General features: G+C 36.9%; 1 protein-coding gene across 1 annotated transcript; it reads right to left on the bottom strand.

Annotated features, from left to right (window-relative positions):
• Positions 1 to 306: 306 nt before the first annotated feature.
• DSG3 (desmoglein 3) lies at positions 307 to 27,094 on the bottom strand. Its single transcript, XM_016195995.2, has 16 exons — positions 27,037 to 27,094; positions 18,438 to 18,473; positions 17,797 to 17,928; positions 16,710 to 16,865; positions 16,148 to 16,292; positions 15,334 to 15,500; positions 14,346 to 14,474; positions 13,889 to 14,074; positions 10,833 to 11,104; positions 10,047 to 10,186; positions 8,791 to 9,018; positions 6,854 to 7,105; positions 5,185 to 5,327; positions 4,840 to 4,903; positions 3,189 to 3,454; positions 307 to 1,976 (listed from the first exon to the last, which is right to left on the bottom strand). The coding sequence occupies exons 1-16, from the start codon at positions 27,082 to 27,084 to the stop codon at positions 1,302 to 1,304; spliced, it is 3,039 nt and encodes a 1,012-aa protein (XP_016051481.2). The 5' UTR covers positions 27,085 to 27,094; the 3' UTR covers positions 307 to 1,301.
• Positions 27,095 to 27,517: the final 423 nt, after the last annotated feature.

Below are 27,517 nucleotides of genomic sequence, written 5' to 3'. Positions count from 1 at the left end.
CAAATATCAGTTTTGAACATGACAAAAAAAAAAAAGAAAGGATAATTTTATATACAATTAGAGACAATGGAGCTGGACAATGACTTTGCAAAGACTCAGCTAAGACAATAACGTCGTTATCGATGTTATTAATAAGCAGGTGAGGTGGTCTCTATGGGTTAAAGGCTGAAGATCTTGAATGAGCAGAAATGACTCGAAGAACTGCATTGCTATCATGGTAACATATGTGAAATAATAGATCCTAAACCTCCACTAACTTAACATTGTTATGCTCAAGAATTATTTTGCTGTAGCTGTTTTATTTAAAAGGAATGAGGCTTTAAAAAAACACCCAGATGCTCCTGGTAATTCCTTTTCATGTCCTATTTGACCTGAAATACTGCTTATAATACATATTTACAAATTCCATCTTGTATTATTCTAGTCAGAGGCCCCTTTTGCTTACGAGAAAAGCCATGTTTTGTATTTCCACAAAGTCTGTAGACATTGTTAACATAATAAACATCATGGCATGTCATCTGTAAATTATATCTACCCGCCTACATTTAAAAAATAAGGAGCATTTTAAACTATTAACACAGGATTTGTTACTGAGAAGTGTGCAGGAAGGAGCTCAGCGTAAAACATTTCAAGATGATTAAAGAAACCCAAAATACTATTTACACCATACTAAGCTTTCCTAAATGTTTTATGGTAAAATTGTCCTATTGTTAGAATATGAGGCGTATAGATGTAGCAAGTTTAATGCGTAAACCGACAGCCCTTAGCATAAGCAAAAGATGCACTTAGGGTCTCCCAGCACCAAGAAGACGGAAAAATTCAACTGTGACTAGTTCTTTTTTCCCCTCCCGAGCAGCTCAGAATGCTATAGCAAACGCCTCATAATTCTTACATCATTATCAATGATATAAGAAAAGGTGACAGACACAAGAACTAGGCTCTTGACTCCAAGTGCTTAATCTACTAAAAGTGCATTGCATTTTAAAATGATAAACACCTTTCCTTGGCACTGCAGAAGTAGAAGTATAAACATTGTTAGGAAATTTTCCTACCTAATATATTAAGATTCTTCGAAAAACATTAAAATTTACTGCCACTGGAATGGTATTGAAGAATTAAGAGTGGCAACATCTTCACTTTGGGGGTATGAACTAGTCAGTTTCAACTGTAATTATGATCACTTTATGAGAGTAGCAAGTAAATGCCAAATGAGACCGATATTGTGAGTCTTGCTATGCTACTATGGATAATTTGGTCCAAGTATCCTTATGTGGCCAGTATGTTATTCCAGGTCATTCTGGTCATATCAGACGGGAACAAGGATCTTCTGTATAGATCATATTACACGATCCTCGTAGCTCAGTCGACCCTTGTAAGAGGCTGGAACCACTGGGAATGGGACAAATCACTCTTTCTGTCATGAGGACATTTTGTGTGAGAAGTGGATCAAAGGCTGCAATGGAAGGTTGCACGAGGGAGCCAGAAGTCGAGTAAGTCTCTGTTACCAGGTAGCTACCCTGCTGCAAAGGGTCAGGGATGCAAATGGCTGGTTGGAGGACAGAGCCAGAAGCAGACAGAGCACAAGCTCCTTGACCTCCTGATGAGGTCTGGAACCTAGAGCCAGAAGCAGACAGAGTACAAGCTCCTTGACCTCCTGACAAGGTCTGGCACCTAGAAGGTTCTGAGTGCTGGATTTCTACAGTATGGCCACAGGATCCAATCCCAGAACCGCTGTTGTTGGTGGGTGGCTGAAATTGTTGGGCTTTGTCATCAAGGCCTAGGCTTATCTCTGCAAGTTGTTTAAATTTTGGGCCCAGCGAATCCAGAAAGCTCTCATCCAGCTCATCAGCAATAAAACTGCAGCAACCCAGGGAGCCCACAGGGGAACTCGGAGCACCCAGTCCTTCGTTGTCATAGATCAGCAAGCAGTCATTTGCTTCCTGACCATCGTCTTCCTCCGCACAGGCAGATGCTTTCTAAAGGTGGAGAAAAGTAGAAAAATGAATTTTAATAGAGACTCGATTGAAGAATATAATACCATTTATAGAACTCAGGGTTTGATCATGGATGTGTAATTTAGGTAATCCGTAGACATAAAGACATAGTCTTTGTACCAACAATCTTACAGACATTATCTGGTGTTTGGAGAGTAGTGCAGTTGACATTCCCTCAAAATTGGGCCTAGCCTAGGCTCATGTTTTAATTCTTGATTTTGAAGGCACTTACATAGATTTAGGCCTACAAAACAAATATGTACGAAACCTGGAGGTGACTCCTCGGTCCAAGTGTGAGGGTCCTTGTGTGTACGTGTATTAATGCATGTCTTTGCGTTTGAGGGTAGGGGGAAGGCATCCCACTGTGCACCATCGGGCAGCTCTCACACAGACTGGGGCCTTTGCCTGGACTCTGCAGCTCTTGTGGGAGCCTGTCCCTTAACTAGTGCTCACACCGCCTCAGAATACCCCAAGAATCCTCATCCCAAACAAGCCCTCCCTGCCACTCTGTCCTCAAATACAGTGTCAGCCTTCACCTGCTCACACAAAGGCAAGATCCTGGCACTTACCAGTTTGGATACCAAAACTATATGGGAGATCTGTTTTAGTGACACACCAACCAGCAGGCAAGCAACCTGCTCCCAAAGTCCTCTCTGTTCTTGTACCCTTGTCCCTTTATGGTTCTATGCGCATCTGATTTTCAATCAGATCCCTTCCCCCTTTTATTTTTGGGTCATTGATTCAACGGCTCTTCAACTTTTTTGGACATGGACTCCTTTGAAAGTGTGAAGAATACCATAGCCCTTTCTCCTAAAGATATATGCACGTTTTCTGACATCCTTTACGGTATAAGAAATGCAAAAATAAACTGCTTTGTATTTCTAAAGAGGCTGCTGCACATCCCGAAATGCAAAAGATTTTGCTGCCTGTTGCTATTCCAGTTGGAAGGATAAGGTGCCACTTGCTGTATTTTCTCACTTAGTGTCTATTTATACCCTTTCTTCCTTTTGACCAGCAGCCCAATGTTGGCAGCCATCCTAGGTTATCTATATTATTTCGGCAAAGAACCCCTATTTTTTTGTTATGTTTTAACAAGCTCTTAAAACAATGAACTGCAAAACTGAAATATAGTCAAGTAAAAAGACTTCTAATGTAAATGAGATTTCAGAGCCACAAAGTTTTCCACCAAATTACCTGAGAAAAGTAGGACTCCAAGAAACTCATGCTTATTGCTCCTTCGCCATACTCCTTATGGGTTCCTCCAGTGGAGTGCCTTGTTCGCATCGTTCCAGACTGTGCTGCAGAACAGAAGCCTATTCCAGTGGTGCCTCCAAATCCTGCAGCAGCTCCAGATCCCATAGCCGCTCCAGATCCTGTAGCTGCTCCAAGCTTGGTGGTCATTTCCATTCCAGAAGCTCCTTCTACCACCATTCCTCTGGCACAGGTATTTGTACAAACTTCTGAAAACGGGAGAAAATTCTGTAACATCTCATTTGTATTTTATTTTTTACTGGTCTTTGATATCCATGAGCAGTTATCAAGTAAAGCAAATCAGTGGGAGAAAACACAATTATATGACTAAAGGTGATAAGAATATCCCATAGCCTGTTATGTGAGAATAACGGAGGAGGTGAGAGTATAACAGAGGATATTAACAGATGAAACGGCCCTGGAAACATACTAATTGAAAAATATACAAAGTAAATGGATTTTCATTGACAACAGCCAGAAACAGAAAAGTAAATACAGAATATTCAGCACACAGCCATGGAAAGCTTCTAATGCAATGCTTGCTTATTTTCAGAGGGAAAAAAAAGGTAATGAAGCTGTCATATTGGCTCAATATGAAAACCAAAGAGGAAACATGTATAATGTAATCATGAAAATTAGCAGATGCTAATTTGGTGTCTTGGTGCCTAAGGAAAATTTAATGAGTTGTGACTGTTCTGCCTGCTACTTTTACATTACACTTTCATGGAAAGTTCTTTTTTCTAGACAATTCTTAATATAGTTTTTGCTATGTAGTTATAATAGGAGAACAGGTGAGGACTGGAATCACCAATAAAGGCAGACAGTTACATTTTTCAGGACATCTCATGGAAATTTTGCAGGCTGGATATTTTAAAACAACCTATTGCTAAGTATGGAATTAAGAAAAAAATTAATATTGGGCATTAATATTGGGCAATATTAAAATTTAATATTGGGCATCACTGTTCCTCTAGTTTATGCCTTAGTTGTGGCATTGAGATAATATGAATAAAATAGTTTTTGGTAAAGCAAAGAAATAAATTCACCTATATGACAACATAAGCGATCTTGCCCCATTAGGATTGAAATAAGAATTGGTAATTGGACTCAAATCAGGAAACTTCACTTTGGGGAAGGAAGAAGGGCAGGAATATCAAGGCTGTGCATGTGAGGCTTTAACTGCAAATATTACCAATGTTAAGGATAGTCAAAGTTGGGTGGTGGGTATGTAGTGTTGGTTATATTTTCCTTTACATTTTTCTATATGTATGAAATATTTTCTAATTAAAAAATTCATAATTGAGAGATATAGTTCAGTTTATTAAAGCTTGAAAAAAGTGCAACAAATCTTCAGATATTAAAAATGGTGGCATCAGTGGGCAAATGAACTTACTGAAGCCAGAGCTAGGCCATGGAAATGACTAATATCTTAAAAATAAACCGTTTCATTAAAATGCCATTTCAATGGCACCATCTCCCAGCATGTGCACATATATGCAAATTATTAAGTAAAAGATTTAGAACATTTCTTGTTTTTCAATATTTCTTATTTAACTCACTATTACTTTCAAAAATAAATTTGATGTTCACTTACCAGAATTTTCCATGAAATCAGCTCCATTGGAGGTTATAAGTGGCACACAAATATTTGTGATTTCCTGCAAACCATGTTCAAAAAAGAAATACATTAAAATGACAACAGATTTTGTCACCCTTTGCAAATGGTGACATTACAAGATACCCAAATTCTTTCAGGAATAACCATTTTTATGACATCTGAAGATTTAAGGTCTTAAAAGTCTCCATTTATCTCAGCACTGACTCACAAGGGTACTTGAGGGTTGAGGAGTCTCTTATTTTTATACCCTGTTACCCCTGCCCCTATCTGAATATAAATAAAATTTTACTCTAGTAAATGTTTTACAAACTGGATCCTCACCTTGTCTTCAGGTTGGGCTCCTTCGATTCCCCATTGATGAATTGTTCCTTCTGAACCATCAGGAACTGGGATAAATCCAGCGTTTGTTCCTCCCCCAATAGGACCCGCCCCACAGTCACAAGTCAGCAGCAGAAGGGGGGCCACTAGCATAAAGGAAAACAAAATATCAAAACATTTGAATCATTTGGAAATGATCTGACAGGATAATTGTCAGAAATGTTACAAATAAAATAAAATATTTTTAATACTTGTGGAAAGTCGAATAGAAAGCACAGCTAGTTTCTATAAAATAAAATTTGGTAAATTAAACATAATAAAATTTGGTATGATTATGAAACTAACGGAGGCAAAGAGGATCCTTCTTGTGATATGTATATTGTTGTCTTAAAATAGGCACTGTTTGATGACTGATTTGAGAGAGAAAGAGAGAGAGAGAGAGAAACTTCCATTTGTTGGTCCAGTTATTTATGCATTCATTGGTCGATTCTTTTATGTGCCCTCACCGGGGATTGAACCTACAATCTGGCATATCAGACAACGCTGCAACCAACTGAGTTACGTGGCTGGGGAATAATTTTCTGTACTTTATGGTTTAAAAATATTTCTTAAGTTAATATTTAAATGAATGGGTTGAAGCAGATTTGACCGTAATGAGAAATCATTTTAACTCTAAATATCTATGGTTTATAATAAATTAAGGAAGTGATTGTGAATTTATCAAGGATTTCTCTTATTTATACAAGAATTTACCAAGAGTTCTTTTAAATTAAAAATCTGATTTGATTCACAAGATTTTGATTTAAACCCAACTTTTTAGAAGCCTGCCTATTGAATAAAATACATTTTACTCCCATTGAAAAATAATACATGTGTGTAGTTTCCCTAAATGTGTTCAATAAACCTAATCATATTAAGTGTAGACGCTTTAAAGGGTGTGTGTAAGCTCTTTTGAGGAAGTGTTGGATTAAACAATAACATCTCAGAGGCTATGATATATTAATGTGTGTTGTAAAGCTCAAAGCCTATGATACTTTATATATAAGGTGTCCGTCCAAAAGGTATATTTGGAATAATTATGAAGGCAGTGTTTATTAAAATACATTTCACTTTCAAAATTGATCTATCAGTGGTTCAAATGTGTATACATTTTTTGGGGACACCCTATATTTTTCCTAGATTCATTTGTCCAAGGTTCTCTTTTTATTTTAGAATCTCATGAGACTTGAATATAGCAGAGACATTTTAGAAAGTGTCTCACTCATGGATAAAGTCATTATTCTGATCATGAATATTACTGGCAGTGTGTAGAGAGTGTTCATGCTTAATTTTTCCCCCCCTCTTGATTGATTCTCTGGTGCCGTTTTCTAAGTGTCTAACGTTTTTTATTACTTGCTTATGTCTTATGCTAATGTCTAACATTAATGACTATAGGTCATGACTAACATATATGACCTGCTTTGCTGTGTATGAATACAGGTTGTTGACAAGTGACATGTTAACTTTAAACATTTCAGATTCTTCCTGGAAATACCATTTCCCCCCAGCTTTGCCTATAAAACAATTAGAGAACGTTTCTTCTGCATTGCAGAGATGCATTGCCCGTGCAGTGGAAGGCCTCTGCAAATGCTGACACCCCGTGGAAAACAGAACGAAGCTCGGGCATACTCACACAGCAGGAGCAAAAGGCCAAGGAGTATAAGGCCGATGGCAGCAGGGCCCAGCCTCCCGGATGGCTGGTCTCCATACCTGGGCCCGGGCACTGGGGCTGCACAGGTGTCCCTGTTGTCACACTGACAGACCTCCAGATCCAGACTCTCTGGAGCCTCGCACTGCCTGTCTTGTCTGTCTGTAATTAGGAGGGAGATTCTGTACACTCCGGGGGGTAGGTGCTGCTGGGTTGTTGTTAGGAGTGCAGACGTAGCTGTAGAGAAACAATCATACAAATCAACGGTGGTAGAAGGCGTCTTTTGCTCTTAAAACTACTTATTTTTGTTAACAGAACCAGAGTTGCCATAGACATCACTGTCACAAAGAGTGGGGCTAATAGTAGGGTGAGATTTGAGCAGTTATGAGGGCCACCAGGGATTCAGGTGGGTAAACTGGGCCGCATGTCCTTCTGCCAGATGGGGCCATGTTCTCTCCCACGAAGACTCAGTCTGACCTTCAATTTCCCCACAAAGAGGGGGAGGGCAGGCATCATTTAAATGCCAGCTGTCCCTCTTCTGGGGCTTATTCGCTCTCCGGTATGTCTGTATGAACCCCTTGACTCTTGTGTGGCCCTCTGACTTCATCCCTTCCGCCTAACTCCATGTTTCTGTGCTTGACTTACCAAGGCTGAATTTCTGCTTTGGCTGATGCTACCTCAACTGCTCCTGTCAGTCCTGATCCCATGATCCCAGTGCTGGTTGTATGGGATTCCCTTTGGTGAAGGCCTGTTGCCTATCTGACGCATGACCATTGATTGCTCTCCATTCCCCATTCTCTAAGTGGGCTCTCGCAGCAGCTCTCAGTAGCTGCTGGGCTGTGTTGCTTCAATCAGTCTTTATCTATTTGTTTATTTATTTTATATTTAATATTATTTTTAATTAGTTCCAGGTGTACAGCCTACTGTTGAATCAGTCTTGGCTCCACCTTTGTCGTTATGCCTGGTCCATCCAGCCAAACCACAGTTGTCTGGCCCAGCCTCACCTTAGCAGGTGTGTCTAGTGCCAGGTCCTGTCTCTCTCTGATGTTTCTTTTGCGGCCTTTTCATTGGCCTTGTGTCTGGTAGACCCATTTATAGCTAAATGCTACATGCATAATTTGGAACTAAAACCTTACACCAGGGTCAGTAGGCCCTAAGAAAGAAGGCCACGGAGAACAAGATCCCTTTGGTGGCCTAGCAATGACTGATACCTATGACTAGGGCACCACAGAGCACATTTATAACTGGAAGCAAGATTGGTTCAGAAAAGTGAGTTTATTTACAAGGGATTTGAGGTGGCCTGAAGGTCACTATAAAATTCAGAAAGGGAGGAGATTCTTATTAAGCCTAATGGCTGTTTCTATGGGACTCCTGGAAAAGATAGGAAATGTAAAATGAACATAATAAAGGTTAGATGAAAAGGAAGGATGGATTAGCTCTTTCCCATTGGCTAATGGGCTTACAAATTTCTGTCCGTGTGCTCAGGATTCCTGACTCGTGACACACTAAGTAGCACTTCCTGTGAGCCCTGAGCAGGCCTACCCCTCCAGAGCTTCCTGCCTGTTCACAGCCTGCCCAGTAGGAAGTTTATGCATTCAGCAATCTGAACAGCTCTGCAATAAAATAGATGCCTGACTTCAATCTTATTTTGGTGTGCTCTGCAGGTAGAAATAACATATTAAAAAAATTGGAGTCCACACGAAAACCAGAAAATATTAAATAGTGCTAACATCATATCGTATAATTTCTTTCCTCTGCTGAAAAGAGAAGAAATTCACGAGGCCAGGATGACATCTTCATTGCAAAGAATTTTTTTCAATTGCTCTTGAAAAGAACTTGCTCTCACATGAGCTCTCTTATCCTTTTGGAAACAAAAAGAAGCAACAACTTTGATTTATGGATGCAGCTGTACTACTACTCACCGTTAAGTGTTGTGATACGCCACACAACTGGCAGTTTTAGAGGTTGAGTCTCCAGTGAAAATGTGTAGGGGCCAGTATATTTATCAGTGTCCTGTGCTCTAGCTGAGACCACCACGGAAGGCAATGAGCTGCAAATTACACTCTTTTCGAGGACAATTGTTGGACAGTTTTCATGAAAACCAGGTACTTCAACATATATGGTGCCTGTAGACGTTTTACCCGTGTTTTCTGTCAGAAAACATTTTAGAATTAAAAAGATACACAGAACAAGTTGTCCAAAAAATGAACCTTTTCAATTCTCTTGCATGCAGTCAAGTTAGTGTGTTTTCTGATGAGAGAGATTCTGTTATTCTACTGTGATCTTCACATCTTGTAAAAAGCAAATTTAAATTTATGAACTTGCTTGGCATCTCTAATTTGTAGCGTTGGCTATTAATTTAATATGCTTGAAACCAAGACCTGTAAGGTGATGAATTCACCGATGACAAATGAAATCAACGTAAGAATAATAGTTTTCTTAAGTGCATCCTATTTTGTGATCCCAGCACTGTCTGAAAGATTTTTACTTCTAAAGCTTGAGCCAAAGTATTTGGAATAAGAAATGATTTGTTTTCGTTTCCTAGCATATAAACATTTATTGAAGAAAGTTTATTTGTTTGTTGACAATCAAAAACAATAAAATGAAATCTCTTAGTGGTAGGACTGAGTGGCTTCTGTATTTTCCCGCTTTTTGTTGTTTTCCCAGATAATGTGATTTCTGGTGTTTGTTGTTTTGTTTTATTTTTATGTTTGCTTATTGCCTTGAGCAATAAGTACACTCAATGAATAATATTTTTCAAACATTCCAGAAGATCTTATTGTTTAATGATATAAGCACACGAGGCCTCTATAAAGAACTCGTTCTATAAGCAACTCAAAGGCACCTCACATTTGAGATGCGCTTCCCTGATAAGCTTTCAGTATCAATCTTCATCCATCCTTCTCAAAACCAAAAATTCTGGTGGGTCTAGAAATTCCTGTCCCAACCGTAAGCAAACCACAGAGACAGAACACAGAATTCACTTGTACTACAAACTCCACAGAGGTGCTGGAACGCTCAGTCTTCTAGATTCAGCTGCCTCAGACTTGAGACCCAAGGCCCTAAGATCATTTATCTAGTGATAAAGGTAATTTGTTAAATAATCATAATCATCTATTCATAACTAAGTACAATTGTAGTGACATTTCTCTAAATATGGTTGAAATGTTTTTCTTACCATCTATGGCCAGAACCTCAGCTGTGATCGTCTTGTTAACTATGAAAGTAGAATCCCGAGCGATGTTTTTTGCAAATTTGATTTCAGCAGTTTTTGAATCAATAATTAGAAAACCACCATCGTTACGTCCCAGGACATATCTAGTTTACAACAGAAAAAGAGAATAGTTTTCTTTCAAATATGGAATATTGCCTATTTAATGAAAATGACTCATTTTGTATTTAATGCATTTATGTTGAATATAAGGCATTGAAATATGCTTTTATAAAGAGCAGCAGAAAATTAACAAATTAGTATGGACAAGCAGTATTTTATAATCTTTAAGTATGTATTAGCCTGTTTTTTCAAATTTATGCTCTGTGCGGTAACCTAACTCTGTCCTTGCTCTTTATAGTACAGTAACTACTTTTGCATGTGCTCGTAGGTTTTAGGCATATATGTCTTTGTATATAGTCTTCTTTCTCATTGCACCATAGCCTTCTGGTGAGCTTCTACTCTAAGACTCAATTGACAGTTTCCATGAAACTTTTTCCTGACCTGTCTAGACAGGCCACAGCATTTTTCTTTTCGGTTCCACTTTAACTTATGCTTATGTTATCTTTGCTCATAGTACAATATCGTCCAACGATTTAGCTACATATCTCTTCTCCAGTTACCAGCTTCTTAAGTTGGTCACCTTGTATATTTTTGTATTCTTGCCCTGTAATAGTTTAGGTGTTATTTTGTAATAATTTGTAGATTAAAACTACATTAAGAAATAATAAAATATTATTAAAATAATCTTACCTAACATTTGAGGCAACTTTGCCAGTGTCTTCATCAATGGCTGCATACGTTCCCAGGATGTAATTGAGCAACTTTTTACTACTTATGCCCTTCTGGACAGTAAATGTCTTGGAAGCAGGACGGAATGCAATTCCTTCTTGCACATTTATAACTTGAACTGTGACCTGGGTTGACTGGACTCGATATTGAGAGATTACTGATCGGTGGAATTCAGCTTTGTTTTTGACAGCGATACTAAATTGTGCATTCTGTAGTTGCTCGTAATCTAGAGGCTAGAGTAAAAATAAAGTTAGAAGAAAAGAAGTGTCACAAAAATATGGCCTGGCATACCCATAACAGGACAAGACAACTCTAATGTATATGCTACAACGGATCCTTTTATTTTTATAAATAGAAACAGAAATAGCAAAATAGTTTCAGAAATCACTGTAATGTTGAGATAGAGAAATCTTTAGAATTCTTAACTCATGAACCCTCAGTTTGGTGATGATACTTACAGAGCAGGATACATCTTTTTATACTAGCAAAACATCATTATAGTTCCTGCAAGCTGTGTGGTGCAGTGGAAAGAACCCAAATTTGTTATGGCAGTATGGTTTGAATCCTGGTTCTGCTACTTACACTCTGTGGGACTCAGGGCAAATATTTAATATCTCTGCTCTTCAACTTTCCACTTCTGAAAAAACAATCCCTTATCTCATCAGATTGTTGTGAGAACTGAACAAATTAAGGCCCATAATACATTCCTATAAATGGCAACTCTGACCATTCACAAAATAGTCATTGGATTCATGTGCAATAATGTCTTTTCTGACTTTAAAAATTCTTACGTGGCAAAGGTAACCTATCTTCATAAACTTGGTTGGCAAAGAGGCCTCTGTAAAGCAGCAAGTGGCTGGCCCATCAGCTTTTTGTAGAACTCTTTGCAGATGGTCTTGCATGAGAACTCTTTGTTTGACCCTCTTTTGGAGGTGGCCCGGATCAAAGGCTGAGGAATCCCAGGATAGCCTTTTCTATTCACTAGTAAATTTTTTGAGGGTAATAAGATAAGGAAATGCTCATTTTGGCTACATTTGTGTGTTCCTGAGAATAATTATAGTAAGAGGTCTGGATTTTAGTGTTAACTTTGCAATGACTGATTCTATGGGCTCAAGCATTTCCTAGTGGAGAGGAAGAGAGAAATGTGTAAATAGGTCATTATAATACAAGGGGTAATTGGTAACAGAGATTATAGAGTCTACATGCATAAGAGAGTGAATACCTGTCCTTGAGAGAGTTAGGAAAGGCTTCTGAGAGTTTTTCATGTGAGCTCAGTGTTCAAGGATGAGCAGGAATTGTTCAGGCAGAGCTGAGAGCACCTGCCAATGCCCAGAATTACAGAAAGTGATGAAGAGTGGGCTGGCCGCCAATGATGAGAGGCCTCACCTGAGGAGGGTGAACCTCATCTTCAAGGCCAGCAGGTGGTCGTCAACCCTGGATGCCTATTACAGTCTCCTGAGGAGCCTTTAAGAACCGCTACTAGGGTTTCCCACAGATCTCTTGTATGTTTGTGTCTCTTTTTAACTTCATTTGTAGAGAGGGAACCAACAGTTCTCACATGCCCACTGGCTAGGAAAAGTAGGTGATTCAAACGAGCAGTCAGGGTTGAGGGCTACTTTTACAGCCAGTGGGGGACAAGGAAAGGTTTTCCAGGGGAGAGTAACTGATCCATATTGGTTTTAAGAAAAACGTGGTAGTGGATTGTTTTGGCAGCTGGAGAACAAAGGGAGGTAGAAACAGGAGGTAGGGACATTTACCAAGAGGGTTCACAGGCACATGGTATGGAGGAGGCAAGGGTGGGCTAGAGCAAGGCTGTAAGAAGGGAGACTAGGGCTTTATTTTAAGGACAGGTTCTAGGGCAGACTTTGATGACTGGCTGTAAGTTGTGAGGAAATGCCACAATGAAAGGACAGGCCCAGGTTTCTAGGGCCAAAATGTAGGAGACAGGGAATATCTCATTCTTAGGTACTACTGGGAGTTTATGACAGAACTCTTGCAATTGAGGCTGGCTGTAGCCCACTCTGAAAAGCAATCCAGGATTCAGCAATCTCCTTGTTAAAGGGATACTATGGGTCTATTACTCTGCTAGACTCAAGAAATTAAAGAAAGAAGCTCCACTATCTTATTCCAACCAATGTCCTCAAGTAGTGGTTATTTTTTCTAGTCTATACACTATCCAGGCAGAAATACCCTCCTTTTGTTTTTTCTTTTTAAATTTTTATTTATTGGTTGATTTTAGAGAGAGGAAGGGTGGGGGGAGAGAAACATTGATTTGTTGTTCCACTTATTTGTGCATTCATTGATTGATTCTTGTATGTGCCCTGACTAGAGATCGAACCTGCAGCCTTGGCATATCCGAATGACAATCTTAACCAACTGAGCTACCTGGCCAGCACTCAGAAATATCCTTCTGTTATTCCGGTTGGTGGTTTCTGTGTGTGCGTGTGTGTGTGTATGTGTGTGTGCGCACGCGCATGTGTGGGGGAGTCTATTGCAGCCAAGCATATAAAATGGAAACTTTACTCAATTACTCATTTTTCATCCTGTAGCTCTAGTTATATATTCCCATTTTCTAGAAAAAGTTGCCTCTTTACTCCCTTGACAACTATAGATAATCCATTTAAAATAAGCTGACAAATTCAAAAGCCACAATTCCATGTGTTTGTATTTCTTCCTAGCTTCAATTGTAGAGAGGGGATGAAATTAAGTCAAGAAATGTGTTTTACTTTCTTGTTTTTAAATCAGGCACACCTATAAATATGTGTATATTAGTGTGTTTGTGTTTACTACAGACAGTATGGTAGCTTGGAAGGAAAGAAATCAACATGTTAAAAAAGGCTGTCCTTAAGTAATGGGGCTATGAGTGTGTTTTTAAAATTTTAATCTACTTTTATGTGTTTTCTAAGTTTTCTAGAAAGAAGTGGTATGATTAATAAGTACATAAAGTTTATTTGTAGAAATGATAGTTTTGGGTAATAGAGAATGCTTTTTGCCACTTAAGGGAAATCAGACCTTACCTTAACCACCTTCAGGATGCCTTCATTAGTCCTGGGATCAGTTTGTATTTCGAACCAATTCCCTTCATTTCCAGAGGTAAAAAAATACTCCGCAAGCCAATTATCTGTGAACTCTTCATCCAGATCTATTACTTGAAATCGAAGCAACTCAGAATTTAAAGTATTTTCCTTAATACTTACTGAATACTAAAAAGGAAAGAAGTAGAATTTAAGATTAAATGTCAGGTTTTATCAAAAGGGATTATATTTATACTAAATGGTATTAATCATTAATTCTTAAGTTGTGTTGCTTCCTTGCCAGTTACTGAATTCTTATATTTTACAAAAGCTTATTTTTTTAAAGAAAAGTGCAGAGAACTTAAATAGAAGCCAGTAAGCGGGGAAATGCTGAATTAAGTTGGCAAAGTATAAAATAAAACATATATAAAAATTATTCTTGAAGGAGTGAAGGGTGTACCTGAGATTCTTTGAACACTGGGAAATTGTCATTGACATCTTTCACTTTGATACTACTTTCACATTGACTCGAGAGGCCCTCTCCATCTCGGTCTGCACCACTCACAATCAGATGATAGCTGCTAACTTGCTAAATTTGGAGTAAAGAAAGAAAAATATTTAATCTTTAGTGCCAAAAATATGAATGACAACTACCTACTTCCTATGAGTAAGGGGGGGAAAATATTCAAGTTCATGGTTTATTGGATCGTGTGCACTGTTTACTATTCATCATAGAGGAGGTACGTGGGGCTCTGGATGGTTGGTAGAAGTCTTTAAGGGGCCAGAACAGATTTTCCCTTTTGTGAGCTTCTAAGGCCAAGAAAGTACAGTTAGAACAAAAATGGGCAGTGATGATGATGGGATGCTTATCAGAAGGAAGCTCACTTACAGAGTTTTCCTGTCGGTCTACTCAGAAAATCATTTGTATAAAAGTAGTATGGAGTATGATGGGGTAGTCTATGGTGATGGCGGTGTGGTGGTAGGATGAGAGGGAAGGGAGAGGAGGGAGATTCTTTAGTGTTCTGGAAGCAGGGGGTAAAATTAAAAGAAGTCAGGAGAAAAAGTGTTGACATCAGAGAAGGCTTTTTTCCAGATAGAAAATTTTCCCTTTGTCTATGAAATTTCCTTTTCCTCCATCATATGAGGAATTAGTCACAGTTGGTCTTTGTCCATGTATGCCAATGCCTTCTTTTACTCTCCTACTTTAGTGCCCACTGGTATACTGATACTTATTTATTGAGGGTACAATTGATTGTGCAGGTGCCAAGTATACTCCCATCCCACTGGAATCACATTAGAATGCAAACAATTTCCCTAGATTGGCCCAGTTGGGTATTGGGAACCTCTTTTCCTTTCTCTTTTCATACTCAGGTAAAACAGAGTCACCTCTTTTGACTTTCTTAAATAAAATCCTTTACTTTCAAATGCTCCCAAGTGCCTTGCCTTACCTCTCGATCAAGAGAATTGGTCAAAGTACGGATTTCCCCAGTGTTTCTGCTAAGGAGGAACATGGGTGCGCCTGCAGGTTCCTGAGAGATGATTTTGAAAGCAATTTTAGAGTTCATATGGTTTGGTTCATCTGCATCTGTGGCATTAAGTATCATCACCAGTGAGTCTAGGAATACAGAAGTTCATTAAAGAATATATAGCCATTGATCTTATATTCACATTAAGTATTCAGCACAATTTCAAATTAATCTTTGTTTTTTAACATCTTATAACTATACGTATGCTCAAAAAATATTACATGTCACTTGCTTTCTTAATCAGGTAGAACTGTACTATCTTCCATAAAAATCTTCCAGTTTTCCTTAAGCTTTGGCTGTGCTGGGGTTGAGTGTATTTTCTGTCTTTATTTCTTCCCTTGATAGATGGCCTTATGATTCTCCTTTTTCCCCAGATTATCCAAGTAATGTGAGTGCTTGTCTGTCCCTTATAACCTAAAAAAGCCCTGAGGATGCACCCAGGCTACCTAAGACCACCTCTTTAGCTTTGTGACTACTGGGTACTCATGTAACTTGTATGTATAGAATGAGGTACTATCGACCTCATAGCAGAATCACACCTAGAAAGACAATGGAAGTGAATTATGAGCTCAGCTACAAATGTTAGAAAAAAGATTCAGGTTATCTTTATGAGTTTTTCTGGAAAACTGATGAAACAAAGAATAAATTAGCTTATAAAAAATGATGTGCTATAGTGACACTTGCATTTGAAAAATTTAAAAAAATTAGAAGTGGTAGGTACTGTAAAAAGACTTACTTGAAGGACTATTTTCTTCAATTTCGCCCATGAATATACTTTGTGAAAATACTGGAGGGTTGTCATTGATATCTAAAATTTTGACCGTTAATATAAGTGGTTTCTCTACATCTTTTCCTAGGGCATTTAGAGCGTGACATGTGATCTAGAAATAAAAGGGAAAATGTTAATTCTCACTCAACAAACTTAATTTGCATACTATGATCCTGCCCTGGCATGTATAGAACTTTTGTGCAAAGGAGAAAAATATTTCCCCAAAAAGTAGACAAAGTAGGAAAAAGTGCCCACTCCCGGCAGACCCTCTGGGCTAGTCGCCCCTTCCCCCAGGCTGACACCCTTGACACGCTGCATGAGAGCAGCTTAGCACTCAGGCACGTCCTGGCCTGTTCCTCCAGGGGCATGGCCATACGTGGAGGCTCTTTGCCGAGGGACTAATGTTATTTGTTGGTGGATTGATTCATGCACTGATCTCCCCTCTAAATTAACCAGTACAAGAGTATCATCTTCTAAAGCCACGGTGTGTGAGGGGGAAAGGGTACCCAATGTTGAAGACGCTACTTACGTGGAAATATGGGGTTTTCTCACGATCAACTATTTTTGTTATGTTAATTTCTCCAGTTTGTTTGTTAACAACAAAGATTCCCACAGGGGGCTGATCAATTCCCATTCCAGTAATTCGGTAGGTAATCTTCTGATTTACGTGGAAATCTGAACTAATCTGCAGCCAAAAATACCCAAAAATGTTAAGATGATCATCACTCAGGCTTTTTCCTTCCCTCTTTATCTACCACTTTTATAGTCTTAAGTCATCTGTTCATTTCATTCACTCTTTCTGACACTGTGCTGTTTACTTTTTACCTAGGTAGATACTAGAAATATGATTGTTCTAGTTGTTGTTGCTTCTGTTGACTAGCACGGACCAATATACATTAAATATTTTGGCTTTAGAACATTTGCTGAGATTGTGGCCACCATGTGATGTTAAAAGGTTGAGAGAAAGTCAGAGACACTTAATATTGACAAGAGTACTTCTGAGACACTTAATATTGACAAGAGTACTTCTGAATGCTCCCTTCCTTAACAGTTAACATTTAAAAAGGACATTTATTTTAGTTTAAATAGGGAGAGCTGGAGAGAAAAAAGGGAAGGGAATTACATGGCAAGTATTAAAAATATGAATTAAAATGTATTGCTTTTATTATTATTATTTTTAAGCTTTTTAATAGGGAAAATTTCAAAGATATATAAAGTCAGAATAGTATAATGAACCCGATATAGTTTATCAACCAGCTCCAACAATTAAGAATACATGGTCAACCCAATGTTGACTCCCAACCATTTTTCTAATGGCCTTATCCATATATTTTTTTCTATTTTCTAGAATCTGGATCTAAATAAGGCTTATCCATTGAAATTGGTCCATGTGTCTTTTAATTATTTTTTATTACTCTAGAGACCATAGTTCCTTTATCTTTCTCCACCTCTCTTATTATTATAATTATTTATATTTTTTTGGTTGTAGATATCAGGTTATTTATTCTTTGGACTCCCAAATCTGCAGTTTGCTAGTTGGAATGACCATATTATTTTAATTTACATCTAATACATTTATTCTAAAAACTCACACTGCCCCTGCTCATAGGACTTACTGTGGCAATGGGGTTTCTTTTCGAGTTGTCTTCTTCCTCTCTGCAGGGTCTTGCAAATTTCACCCATTCACGTTTATATCTCCTTTTCGCTTGTACTGCTGGCCCATTTTCTCCATGTTGTCCTTTTGTCTTCTGTAAAAAGAGATTCCATTTTATCATGTACATCGTTGGACATTTTTGTTTTGAGAATTGGTTATAGACAAACAGATTGAGGAGCCCCCTATATTTCAAGATATCTAAGACTGTTAGATGTCTAAGTTGCTCTGCCTCATACTTTGTCAAAGAAGAAACATTAAATAACTAAAAGAATGACAAGCTATGTGATTTTTAATATAGCATTTAATTACGTTTTATATTTTCTTTATATATTCCACAATACCTAACTATTTCGGTCACATAGGCCCTGTTTAATTAAAACCTGTTGATTTAACACAAGGACAATGCATGAGATAAATGACATGAATAACATTTACACATTGCTGGTATTTAAATATTATTGGGTTAGTTGTTAAAATTTTAATTTATTTTCACAATTTAATTGTTAAATAATTTAAAACATTTAATATTTATTTTCCTGAGAACAATTTAGAATTTTAAATGAAACTATTATTTTAATTACAAAAAAACTTTTCATACTTTACCTCTATTCTCATTTCTCCATGAACCAGTAGGACCACCTGTAGACATTTAAATAAAGTAAAATTAAATGTGAATTTTTCAAATAAGTACTAACTACTTAAATAATAATCCCGATATTTGCATTCTGCTGTTCATACTATAGTGTGTTTCTATTTTAAAAAAAAGTAGATTTGGAAAAACAGTATTCAAAGGGTAAAATCCTCCCAGGAAAAAGAAAATGCTCTTAATATAAACAAGTTCTTCTAGTTCTTTAATCTGACTACAGGATTTTAAAGATATACAGAAGAATCTGTTGGTTTTTGAAAATCTCTTTTTAACAGCCAATTATAGCAACCAGACATTTCAAATCTGGCTATTCTATAAATGTTTCCCAGGAGATATGGGAATTAATGCTTTGGCAAACAATGACAATCATCATTGTGACAAACTTCAGAAAGTTCCATAGGCGATTATTAAAAGTTGTGACCTACTCAACTGACTTGTACAAAGGCAATTCTGTATTAGTTAGCTGCAGGGTAAGGCATTATTCTTAGTTGTTCAAGAGTGAATATAATGGAACGAAACTAGTCTGGTTTAGAGAATGGAACGTAAAAGATGGGGTTATGCTATTTCAATCACAAGCCCTGTCTGCTGTGGGACACAGATCTGTTCATCTCTGCCCTATTCAATTTAAATATGGAGCTGATCTTACTTATCTGAAATAATTAAATAAGGATAATATGTGAAGGCAGGCAGGCTAGGGTCTTTACTTTCTCAAGAGCATATGGGACCTTCATCTTTGTCATTTTCCATCTTGTTTTCTACCTGGAATGCATTCTTCTTTGCCCTTCACCCACTTAAATATTACTCATCTTTAAGATCAATTTGAGTTCCAACAACATCCGTGAAACTTTTTACTGATGTCTCCTTTTCTGTGTACAACACACATTCTGAACTATGCAATTTAACCCATAATGCTTTGCCATGATTTATTATTTCTTATTGTTTTATGTGCGCTATAGTGCTAAACCAAGAGAATTGTAAGCTTTCCAGATCAGTGCTTTTATATTATTATTTTTTGCAACCCTTACAATGTCTGCTTCTCAGCAGATGTTTCACAACTATCTGCTGATCCACTGATCACCTGATTTGAAGAACACCTGGTAGGGGAGAGATTGTGAAAAATAAATCAGAAGAAAAAAAGTAAAGTAATAATACTAGCTAGTGTTTATTATGGTTGTGTGTCAGTTGCTGTTCATAGAGATTTATATGTATTATCTTAATACTTAGAGCAGCCGTCGGAATGAGGTTCTATTATTATAATCCCTGTTTTATGGATAAAGAAATGGAGACATTAGAGAATGAGGACTTTGCCCCAGCTAACAGACGTAGTAGAGCAAGGATTTGAACCTTGGCAGCCTGACTCCAAAGTGCAGAGATCACCGCTACATTGGATCATTGGCTTCTAACCAAAGTAGGCATAAATAAATACAAAAAACTAGTGGTAGAGAGAAAGTTTTATAATAGTCAGTTTAGATTTTTTTTTTCCTGGCAAAGGCTGGGGGTTATTTTTGAAACAATATAGATTTATTACATTGCTTATTTTGGAAGATTATAATACAGAGTTACATCTAAGTCTGAACCAAAGGAGTAACTATATCAGACATAGGATGCCAGGGCCTTTCCATTCTAAAAAATTTCATTGAAATTTTTATTTCCAAGGGTGTGTGTTCAAATTGTCATGAAAAAGAGCCATTCCGTATTGTTATAACAGGTCTCAAAATGATTTTTATAGCTTTGCTGCTCTTTGTTAAACACTATCTTGAGTTACGTGGGAGAGAAGACCAGAGCAATGCAGTAATTGTATGATTCCTTTCTCAGGGGAGGAATGGGCCAGGCACGCTCCCTTTTACAGGAAAAGTGGGAAGAGTCATCCAGAAAATATGAGTTGTGTTCATACTAGCTCCACGGAAAATGGTTCTTCCAATAGACACTGAAGGACAACTTCTGTTTTCCTGGGAAAGTAGAGGAAGGACAAACCCTCAACCATGGAGAATGAACATTGCAGACAGTTGTTTCTTGTTTGTTCAATCTTTTCAGAGAATGGAAGTCCTTAGAGAAGTTATTTAGTCTAAAACTTTACTGTTTCTCATCCTCTCTTTTAAAATCAAGAATGTTCCCTAATTTTAGGAAGTATTGTGAAAATGTGATTATTTTTGCTCTTCTAGGAATATGGGGTAGCTAGTAAAAACCACTTCTAAATTTTGAAGTGCTCTTTAGACATTTAGAAATATAATTGTAGCCTTACATTATTTAGAATAGTGTTTTTAAAAACTCAATTATTTTAGTTAATACATATCTGTGGCTACTTACTCATTTTAGTTAATTTGCTAATATAATTATTTTTAACATTTAATAACTATTTTGGTAGTTTCCTGACAATAAAAATCAACTAAGTTGTCTCTTTTGCTGGCCTGGATTGGAAATACCAATGTGGAGAAGGCACTTCTTGTCTTGAGAATTACTACACTTTTCTTTCCTCCTCTTGTTTCCTGGCTATTCTGATAATTTTGATTTTGTAGTTTTTAAAGTATTGCTATGGCATAAATACCTTAGGATAGCTAAGAATTAGAAATATCTTATTAAAATCAAATCATATTAAATTAATAAAATAGCATATAAAATAAACTGATTTGATATCCATATTCCTTATTTACTAATTAAAATGTATATAGTTATATCATAAAAGTTTGAACTGAATATGGTAGATACACAATAAATACATTTTGAGGATATCAGTGACTAGATTTTTAAAAGCCATTTTTAATAACAACTGCTACTTTACTTAGTTTGGCTCTAATTTTATTAGGAGTTACTTTATGACCACATATCTATCTATCTATCTATTATCTATCTATCTATCATCTATCTATCTATCTATCTATCTATCTATCTATCTATCTATCTATCTATCTATCTATCATCTATCTATCTATCTATCATCTATCATCTATCATCAATCATCATCTATCATCTATCTATATCATCTATATCTATCTATCATCTATCATCTATCATCTATCTATATTTCTATCTACATCTATTATCTATCATCTATCTATCTATCATCTATCTATCTATCTATCTATCTATCTATCTATCTATCTATCTATCTATCTATCTATCTATCATCTATCTATCATCCATCTATCATCCATCTATCTATCTATCTATCTATCATCTATCTATCTATCTATCTATCTATCTATCTATCTATCTATCTATCATCTATCTATCTATCATCATCTATCTATCATCTATCATCTATCTATCTATCATCTATCTATCATCTATCTATTATCTATCTATCTATCTATCTATCTATCTATCTATCTATCTATCTATCTATCATCATCTATCTATATCTATCATCTATCTATCATCTATCTATCTATCATCTATCTATCATCTATCTATCTATCTATCATCTATCTATCTATCTATCTATCTATCTATCTATCTATCTATCTATCTATCTATCTATCTATCATCTATCTATCATCTATCTATCATCTATCATCTAACTATCTATCATCTATCATCTATCATCTATCTATCATCTATCATCTATCTACCATCTGTTTTTTTAAATTAAATTTATCATCCCCCTTAAAAAATTCTAATAAACTTTGTATTCATCAAGTCAAATTTCTTACTTGAACAAAAATAGCATGTTTATTTCCTTGAAATTCTTATTTAATTTAGGACAATTCAATTTCAGTAACTGAATTTTAGAGTAAACTCAATGTACTAAGTTAAACCTTGTATTGTGATGGAGATGCTAATAAAAATCAATCCCCTTGGATATTCTCAAATGCTCATTTTAAATGCTGTATCAGTTGCAGTCAAGTATAGTAGTAAAATAATTGGACCCTGGATCCTGAATCCCTGAATTAAATCCCAGTCTCACGATGGACCAGCTGTATAACTTGGAAACATTACTTAATTTTCTAGTTTTCTCATCTTCAAAATAAGGATAATAATTCTTGTGAGGATTCAATGAATTAATAGATGTAAAGCGCATAGATGAGCCCTAGCCCACGGGATGTGCTTAATAAGTGTTAATCACTTCTGTCACAAAACTTAAAAAAAAAGGCATAAAAGAGCCACTTTGATATGAAGTGATCTATTATTATTACTATTTACATCAATGTACATAAGAACTTTCTCTCTTTTGAGCATCAGAAAGAGACAAGGACCAGTTCCCCTCTGTACAATTGTGTAGTGTGTTCCTTGCACAACTCCGGGGGGAACTGTTGACACTGTAATTTATGTGAATGTACCTCTTGGAATTGTGCAGTGCACAGCCTGGCCAGCTGCACAATCACCATGTGAGAAAAATGTGCACATTAGACAGATTCAATTATTCATAGTATCCTTATAGATAGTAACCAGTTGCCCATATATAGGGTGTCCCCCCAAAATGTATACACACACTTTGAATAATTATAAAGGCAGTTTTTATTAAAATACATTTCATTTTCAAAATTGAGCTATCAGCTATTAAAGTGTGCAGACATTTTTTTTGGGACACCCTGTACTTGTGATGAACTTCCCAAAGCAAGCCCTCATCTTAGGCTATCAGATTGCCTCGTAAGTGGAAAAGAAGAGTGAAAGGCTAGAGATTTACGAGAAGCCTAATGGGTACTGTGTGTTGTGGTTCCGGATGAAAACCAGTTTCATGTGTTAGGTAAGCGGGAGTGGGAACTGATAGAAGTAATTACATCTTTCCTGACTTCTGCTCAGGCCGGGCGGGGCTGCCCAGAATTGCTCGGCAAGGTTATTCTGATTTTGGCTCTTAACCGTAAGAGAGGATCAGGAGGAATGTAATTTTCGTACATCTGTTAGCACTGGAACCTGGATTGTTTCATCAATCAAGAGAAGAAAGGATACCTCAAAGATTTTCCTTCTGTTAAAAAGTTGGGCCATTTAGCCTATAATTTTTCCCTAAAATTTTACTTCTTGGATATTCTGTAGAAGAACGTGGTTGAAGATAGTTTCTCTGTATTTGGAGCACATTCTCTCAGAACTTGATATTTAAACTACTTCTCTCTATTTTTCCCCCAGCCCTACCACTAATAACTTTAAAACATTGTGCTTTGAAAATATTTGGATTTCAGACATCTCTATTAGTTTTGTAACGAGTAAATTTTTATATAATATAGAAACATAATGTTAAAAGTCTTATTGTCTAGGTGGTAATAGGAGTGCTATATGACAAATTGTGTTTCATATTCTGTGGACTATAAAACACTGAACAGTGTGTCCTTTGAAGACAAACATTGTTTTCAAAAGGTTAAGTCTCTGAAGATAAGCATTTTTCAGTCACAAAGCCTTTCCCCAAAATGTATATTTTGTATTGTGCAAAATGGATCCAAACAGGCACAGGAAACTGATAAGTAGTAAGCAGAATATTAAGCCATTATTAAGAATCAGCATAATTATTAAAATACTGCATTAGAGTCTCAGAAAGCACTTCATATTTTCCAAAGCACTTTCTTGTGTACTGTTTTATTCTCACTGTGGCCATTTTAATATTGGCAGGGGGCTATGAGCATTCTTATTTGACAGTTGAGGAAATAAGGGTGGAGTGAGTCAGGCATACAGGCGGAGGCAGAAGTCCATGACTTTGCTATTATATCTCACCTCTCTAGGCAACTTCTGTGTGGTCATGGATGATGGAATTAGTTCAAAACCTCCAAACATGTTTTCCCACTTTCAGACCCCACCCTTCAACAACAAAAGATGTGCATTCCTATAAGACAATGCTTTCAAAAACATTGTCTTTTTCCCATCACCTCACTGTTTCGAAACTCAGGGTGGTTCCCCACATCTGAAAGGATCCCATTAGCTTTCACAGAATGTACTTCTCAATATGACCCTCATCTGCTTTTCCAACTCATGTCCAGATTCCCCAGTGCAAACTGTCATTCCGGCCAAACCAGCGTGTCCGTTCCCCAAGGTGTCCATTGCCCCTAGACAAATGTCATAATTGCACCTGCCTTTGCTCACATTGGTTTGACAGGGAAGATATATCCCTTTGGTCATCTATACTTACCAAATTTTACCTAGTCCCTGGAGCTTCATTTGCCTATTTCACTCCTGACTGACACTGCCTTCCACTAATAGCATTAATAGTAGACCAGCATTGTCCAATGGAAGTAAAATGAGAACCACATGTATAATTTTAAATTTTCTAATAGTCATATCAAAAAAATCTAAAAAGGTAGAATTAATTTTAACATACATCTTATCTAATATATCCAAGATACTATTATTTCAATATATGAGCAATGTAAAAATTAATGACATATTTTCCATTCCTTTTTTTCTTTTAAAATTTATCTTTATTGTTGAAATATTACAGCTGTCCCCCTTTTCCCTCCCATTGACCCCAAAGTTATCAAAATATGATGCATATTTTACACTTAACAGCACGTCTCAATTCAGACCAACCTGTTTTCAAGCAGTTAATAGCCACATGTGGCTAGTGGCTGCCGTTTCGGACAGAGCAGGTCTAGACCACTCAGTTTAACAATTATATATAGAGTTATATTGTTTAAAAAGCTTGTGTGTGTGTGTATGTTTGTGTGTAAAATTTTCTTGAGGGGAGGAAATGTTTAATATTTCATAGGTTCCTCCATGATTAGCATTACAGAGGCACTGTGTGTGTGTGTGTGTGTGTGTGTGTGTGTGTGTGTGTGTGAGTTATATAAGACGGATATTATGGTAGACATTGGAGATACAAAAATGAATGAAACAGTCCTCATATAAGGATCCCACAGTCACTTTAGAACCAGAGGGATAATTAGAGGGATAATTAGTGAAAGCAAGGAAAGAGATCCCTAAGCTTGTGGGGCTCCAATTCTATGTCCTTATGACACCTGCTGCCTCTGATCTCCTAGCTTCCCGAGTTGGTCATTGGCTTGACATATGGGTTGTTAAGCTACCTATGGTTTAGTCCAGAAACCATCTGGAAAGGTGGGAAGTCATACAACCGTCACATTTTTCTTTACAATATTCTTGGGTCAAATAAATACATTAGATAACTGAAACAATTACGGCTGACCCTTGAAAACACGGGAATTCTTTTCAATAAATACTGTAAATATATTTTCTCTTCCTTATGATTTTCTTAATAACATTTTATTTTCTCTAGCTTACTTTATTGTAAAAATACAGTGTATTATATATATATGTGTATATATATATATATATATATATATATATATATATACATAAAACATACAAAATATGTTAATTGACTATGTTACTGGTAAGGTTTCCAGTGAACAGTAGGCTATTAGTAGTTAAGTTTTTGGGGAGTCAAAAGTTATACACAGGCTTTTGACTTCATGGAGGTCAATGCCCCTCTAAACCATTACCATGTTGTTCAAGGGTTAATTGTAGTTACATTGTCATAATAGAAACAGACTAAAAAGTGTAATACCGATTTTCTGCTTTAACATCATCATGAGAGGGAAGGCTGGGAATCTCCCTGGCTCACAAGGCAGCCTATTCTAATTTTAGATACCTTTCAATTTTAGAAAGGTATCTAAATTTCTTCCTTGATATCTACCTCCCTGTAACTTCTTGAAGCCCAATTATCTCAATTTTATAGATGAGGAGGTGAGGGAAACTGATGCCCAGGCTAACCCAGCGTATTACTGATAAACTGAGGAATTAGTATCAGGAAATTTTTTAAAATTCCAAGTGGTATATTTCACTATTTTGCTATTTTCATGTAACTGATAATAAATATTGCGACTTATTTTTTTCTTTACTAAAATAACACTGTTAAGGAACAAACTAGTCTATGACATCCAGGCTTTGCTCTCCAGATTCCGCTTCTCTTTTAGCTAAAAGAGCACTACCCAACAGAAGTATTACTCTCTCAGAAAAGCATCATAAAATGCTGTATGTATTTTTCCACCAAAGGCTGGATATGTTTTGCACATAATGACTAAGCATAAACACTGTTTCCTTAATAACCCTCTTAACTTCTCTAGAGTCAAACATCGCTTTGATTTTAATTCAACAGTCTTGGACTATTTGAAAAACATGTCAGGTATCAAGACCAGGCATGTACAATTCTTAGCCATATGCTTAACAGATATGTAACCTTGGAAATTAGATCTGGTTCTCTTTCATGTGTTTTAGCTTGTGTATTAAAATGATGAATAAAAACACTACTTTGAAGAAAGTGAGGTGTTGTGGAAAATAGATCTGAGATCAGGGTTATTTGATTCGTTAACTAAAGAAATGCTAAACGGCGACTTTCAAATTCATTTCTCTCTGGTTTAGTTTTCTATGTAAAATACATTAAAAAAAAACAACAAAAGGAAGAAATTAGTAATCTTTACAGTTGCATATTAAAATGTTATTTCCACTGAATTCTTAGACTTTATAATAGAGATTTACAATTACATTTGAAAGTATTTGTTTCCACGGTACCCTCTTAGACTTTGTAATAGGGATTCAGCAATCAAATATGATACTCTCTAACAGAAAAGAAAGAAACAGGGAAAGTTTACAATTATTAGAAGAAAAAGTAGGACTTACCATTAAAATGGTCAGAGTTCCAGCGGTTCTGAAAAGGAGCCAAGTCATTGTCTCTGAGTCCCCTGGCGAGCAAACCCCAGGGAGCTGCTGCTTCAGTCCGCCCGTCCGCAGTCTGCATGTGTCTCTGCCGTCTGCAGGCGGCTATAGATGGCCTGTTATGCGGTCCCTCCCCTCCCTCACCCGAGGATTGGTCTCACCAGAAATGCTTGAATCACTTTTGCTCCCAGGTAAAAACTTAGACACACCTCAATTCCTAAAGCAATGAAATCCTTTGTTGGAAGCTGAAAGAAAAGTTCACAGGCTAAAGACAACGTTTAATGGGAAGGCACCAGATGAATAATAAATGCATCATGGTGTGGCAGTGCCAAAGCGAGCCCCGACTGCACTGCAAAAGAATCCAGTTGGCCTCGCTCGGGGTACAATTAAAACCGAAGAGCAAAACCAAACACAAAATCCCTCCAAAGAGCTCTTATTTTTAGCC

The sequence above is a fragment of the Miniopterus natalensis genome, chromosome 7 (genome assembly GCF_054644295.1).
Source record: "Miniopterus natalensis isolate mMinNat1 chromosome 7, mMinNat1.hap1, whole genome shotgun sequence".
NCBI classification, from domain to species: Eukaryota; Metazoa; Chordata; class Mammalia; order Chiroptera; family Miniopteridae; genus Miniopterus; species Miniopterus natalensis.
The sequence above is the reverse complement of the archived record's forward strand: the minus strand, read 5'-3'. Positions and strand labels throughout refer to the sequence as shown.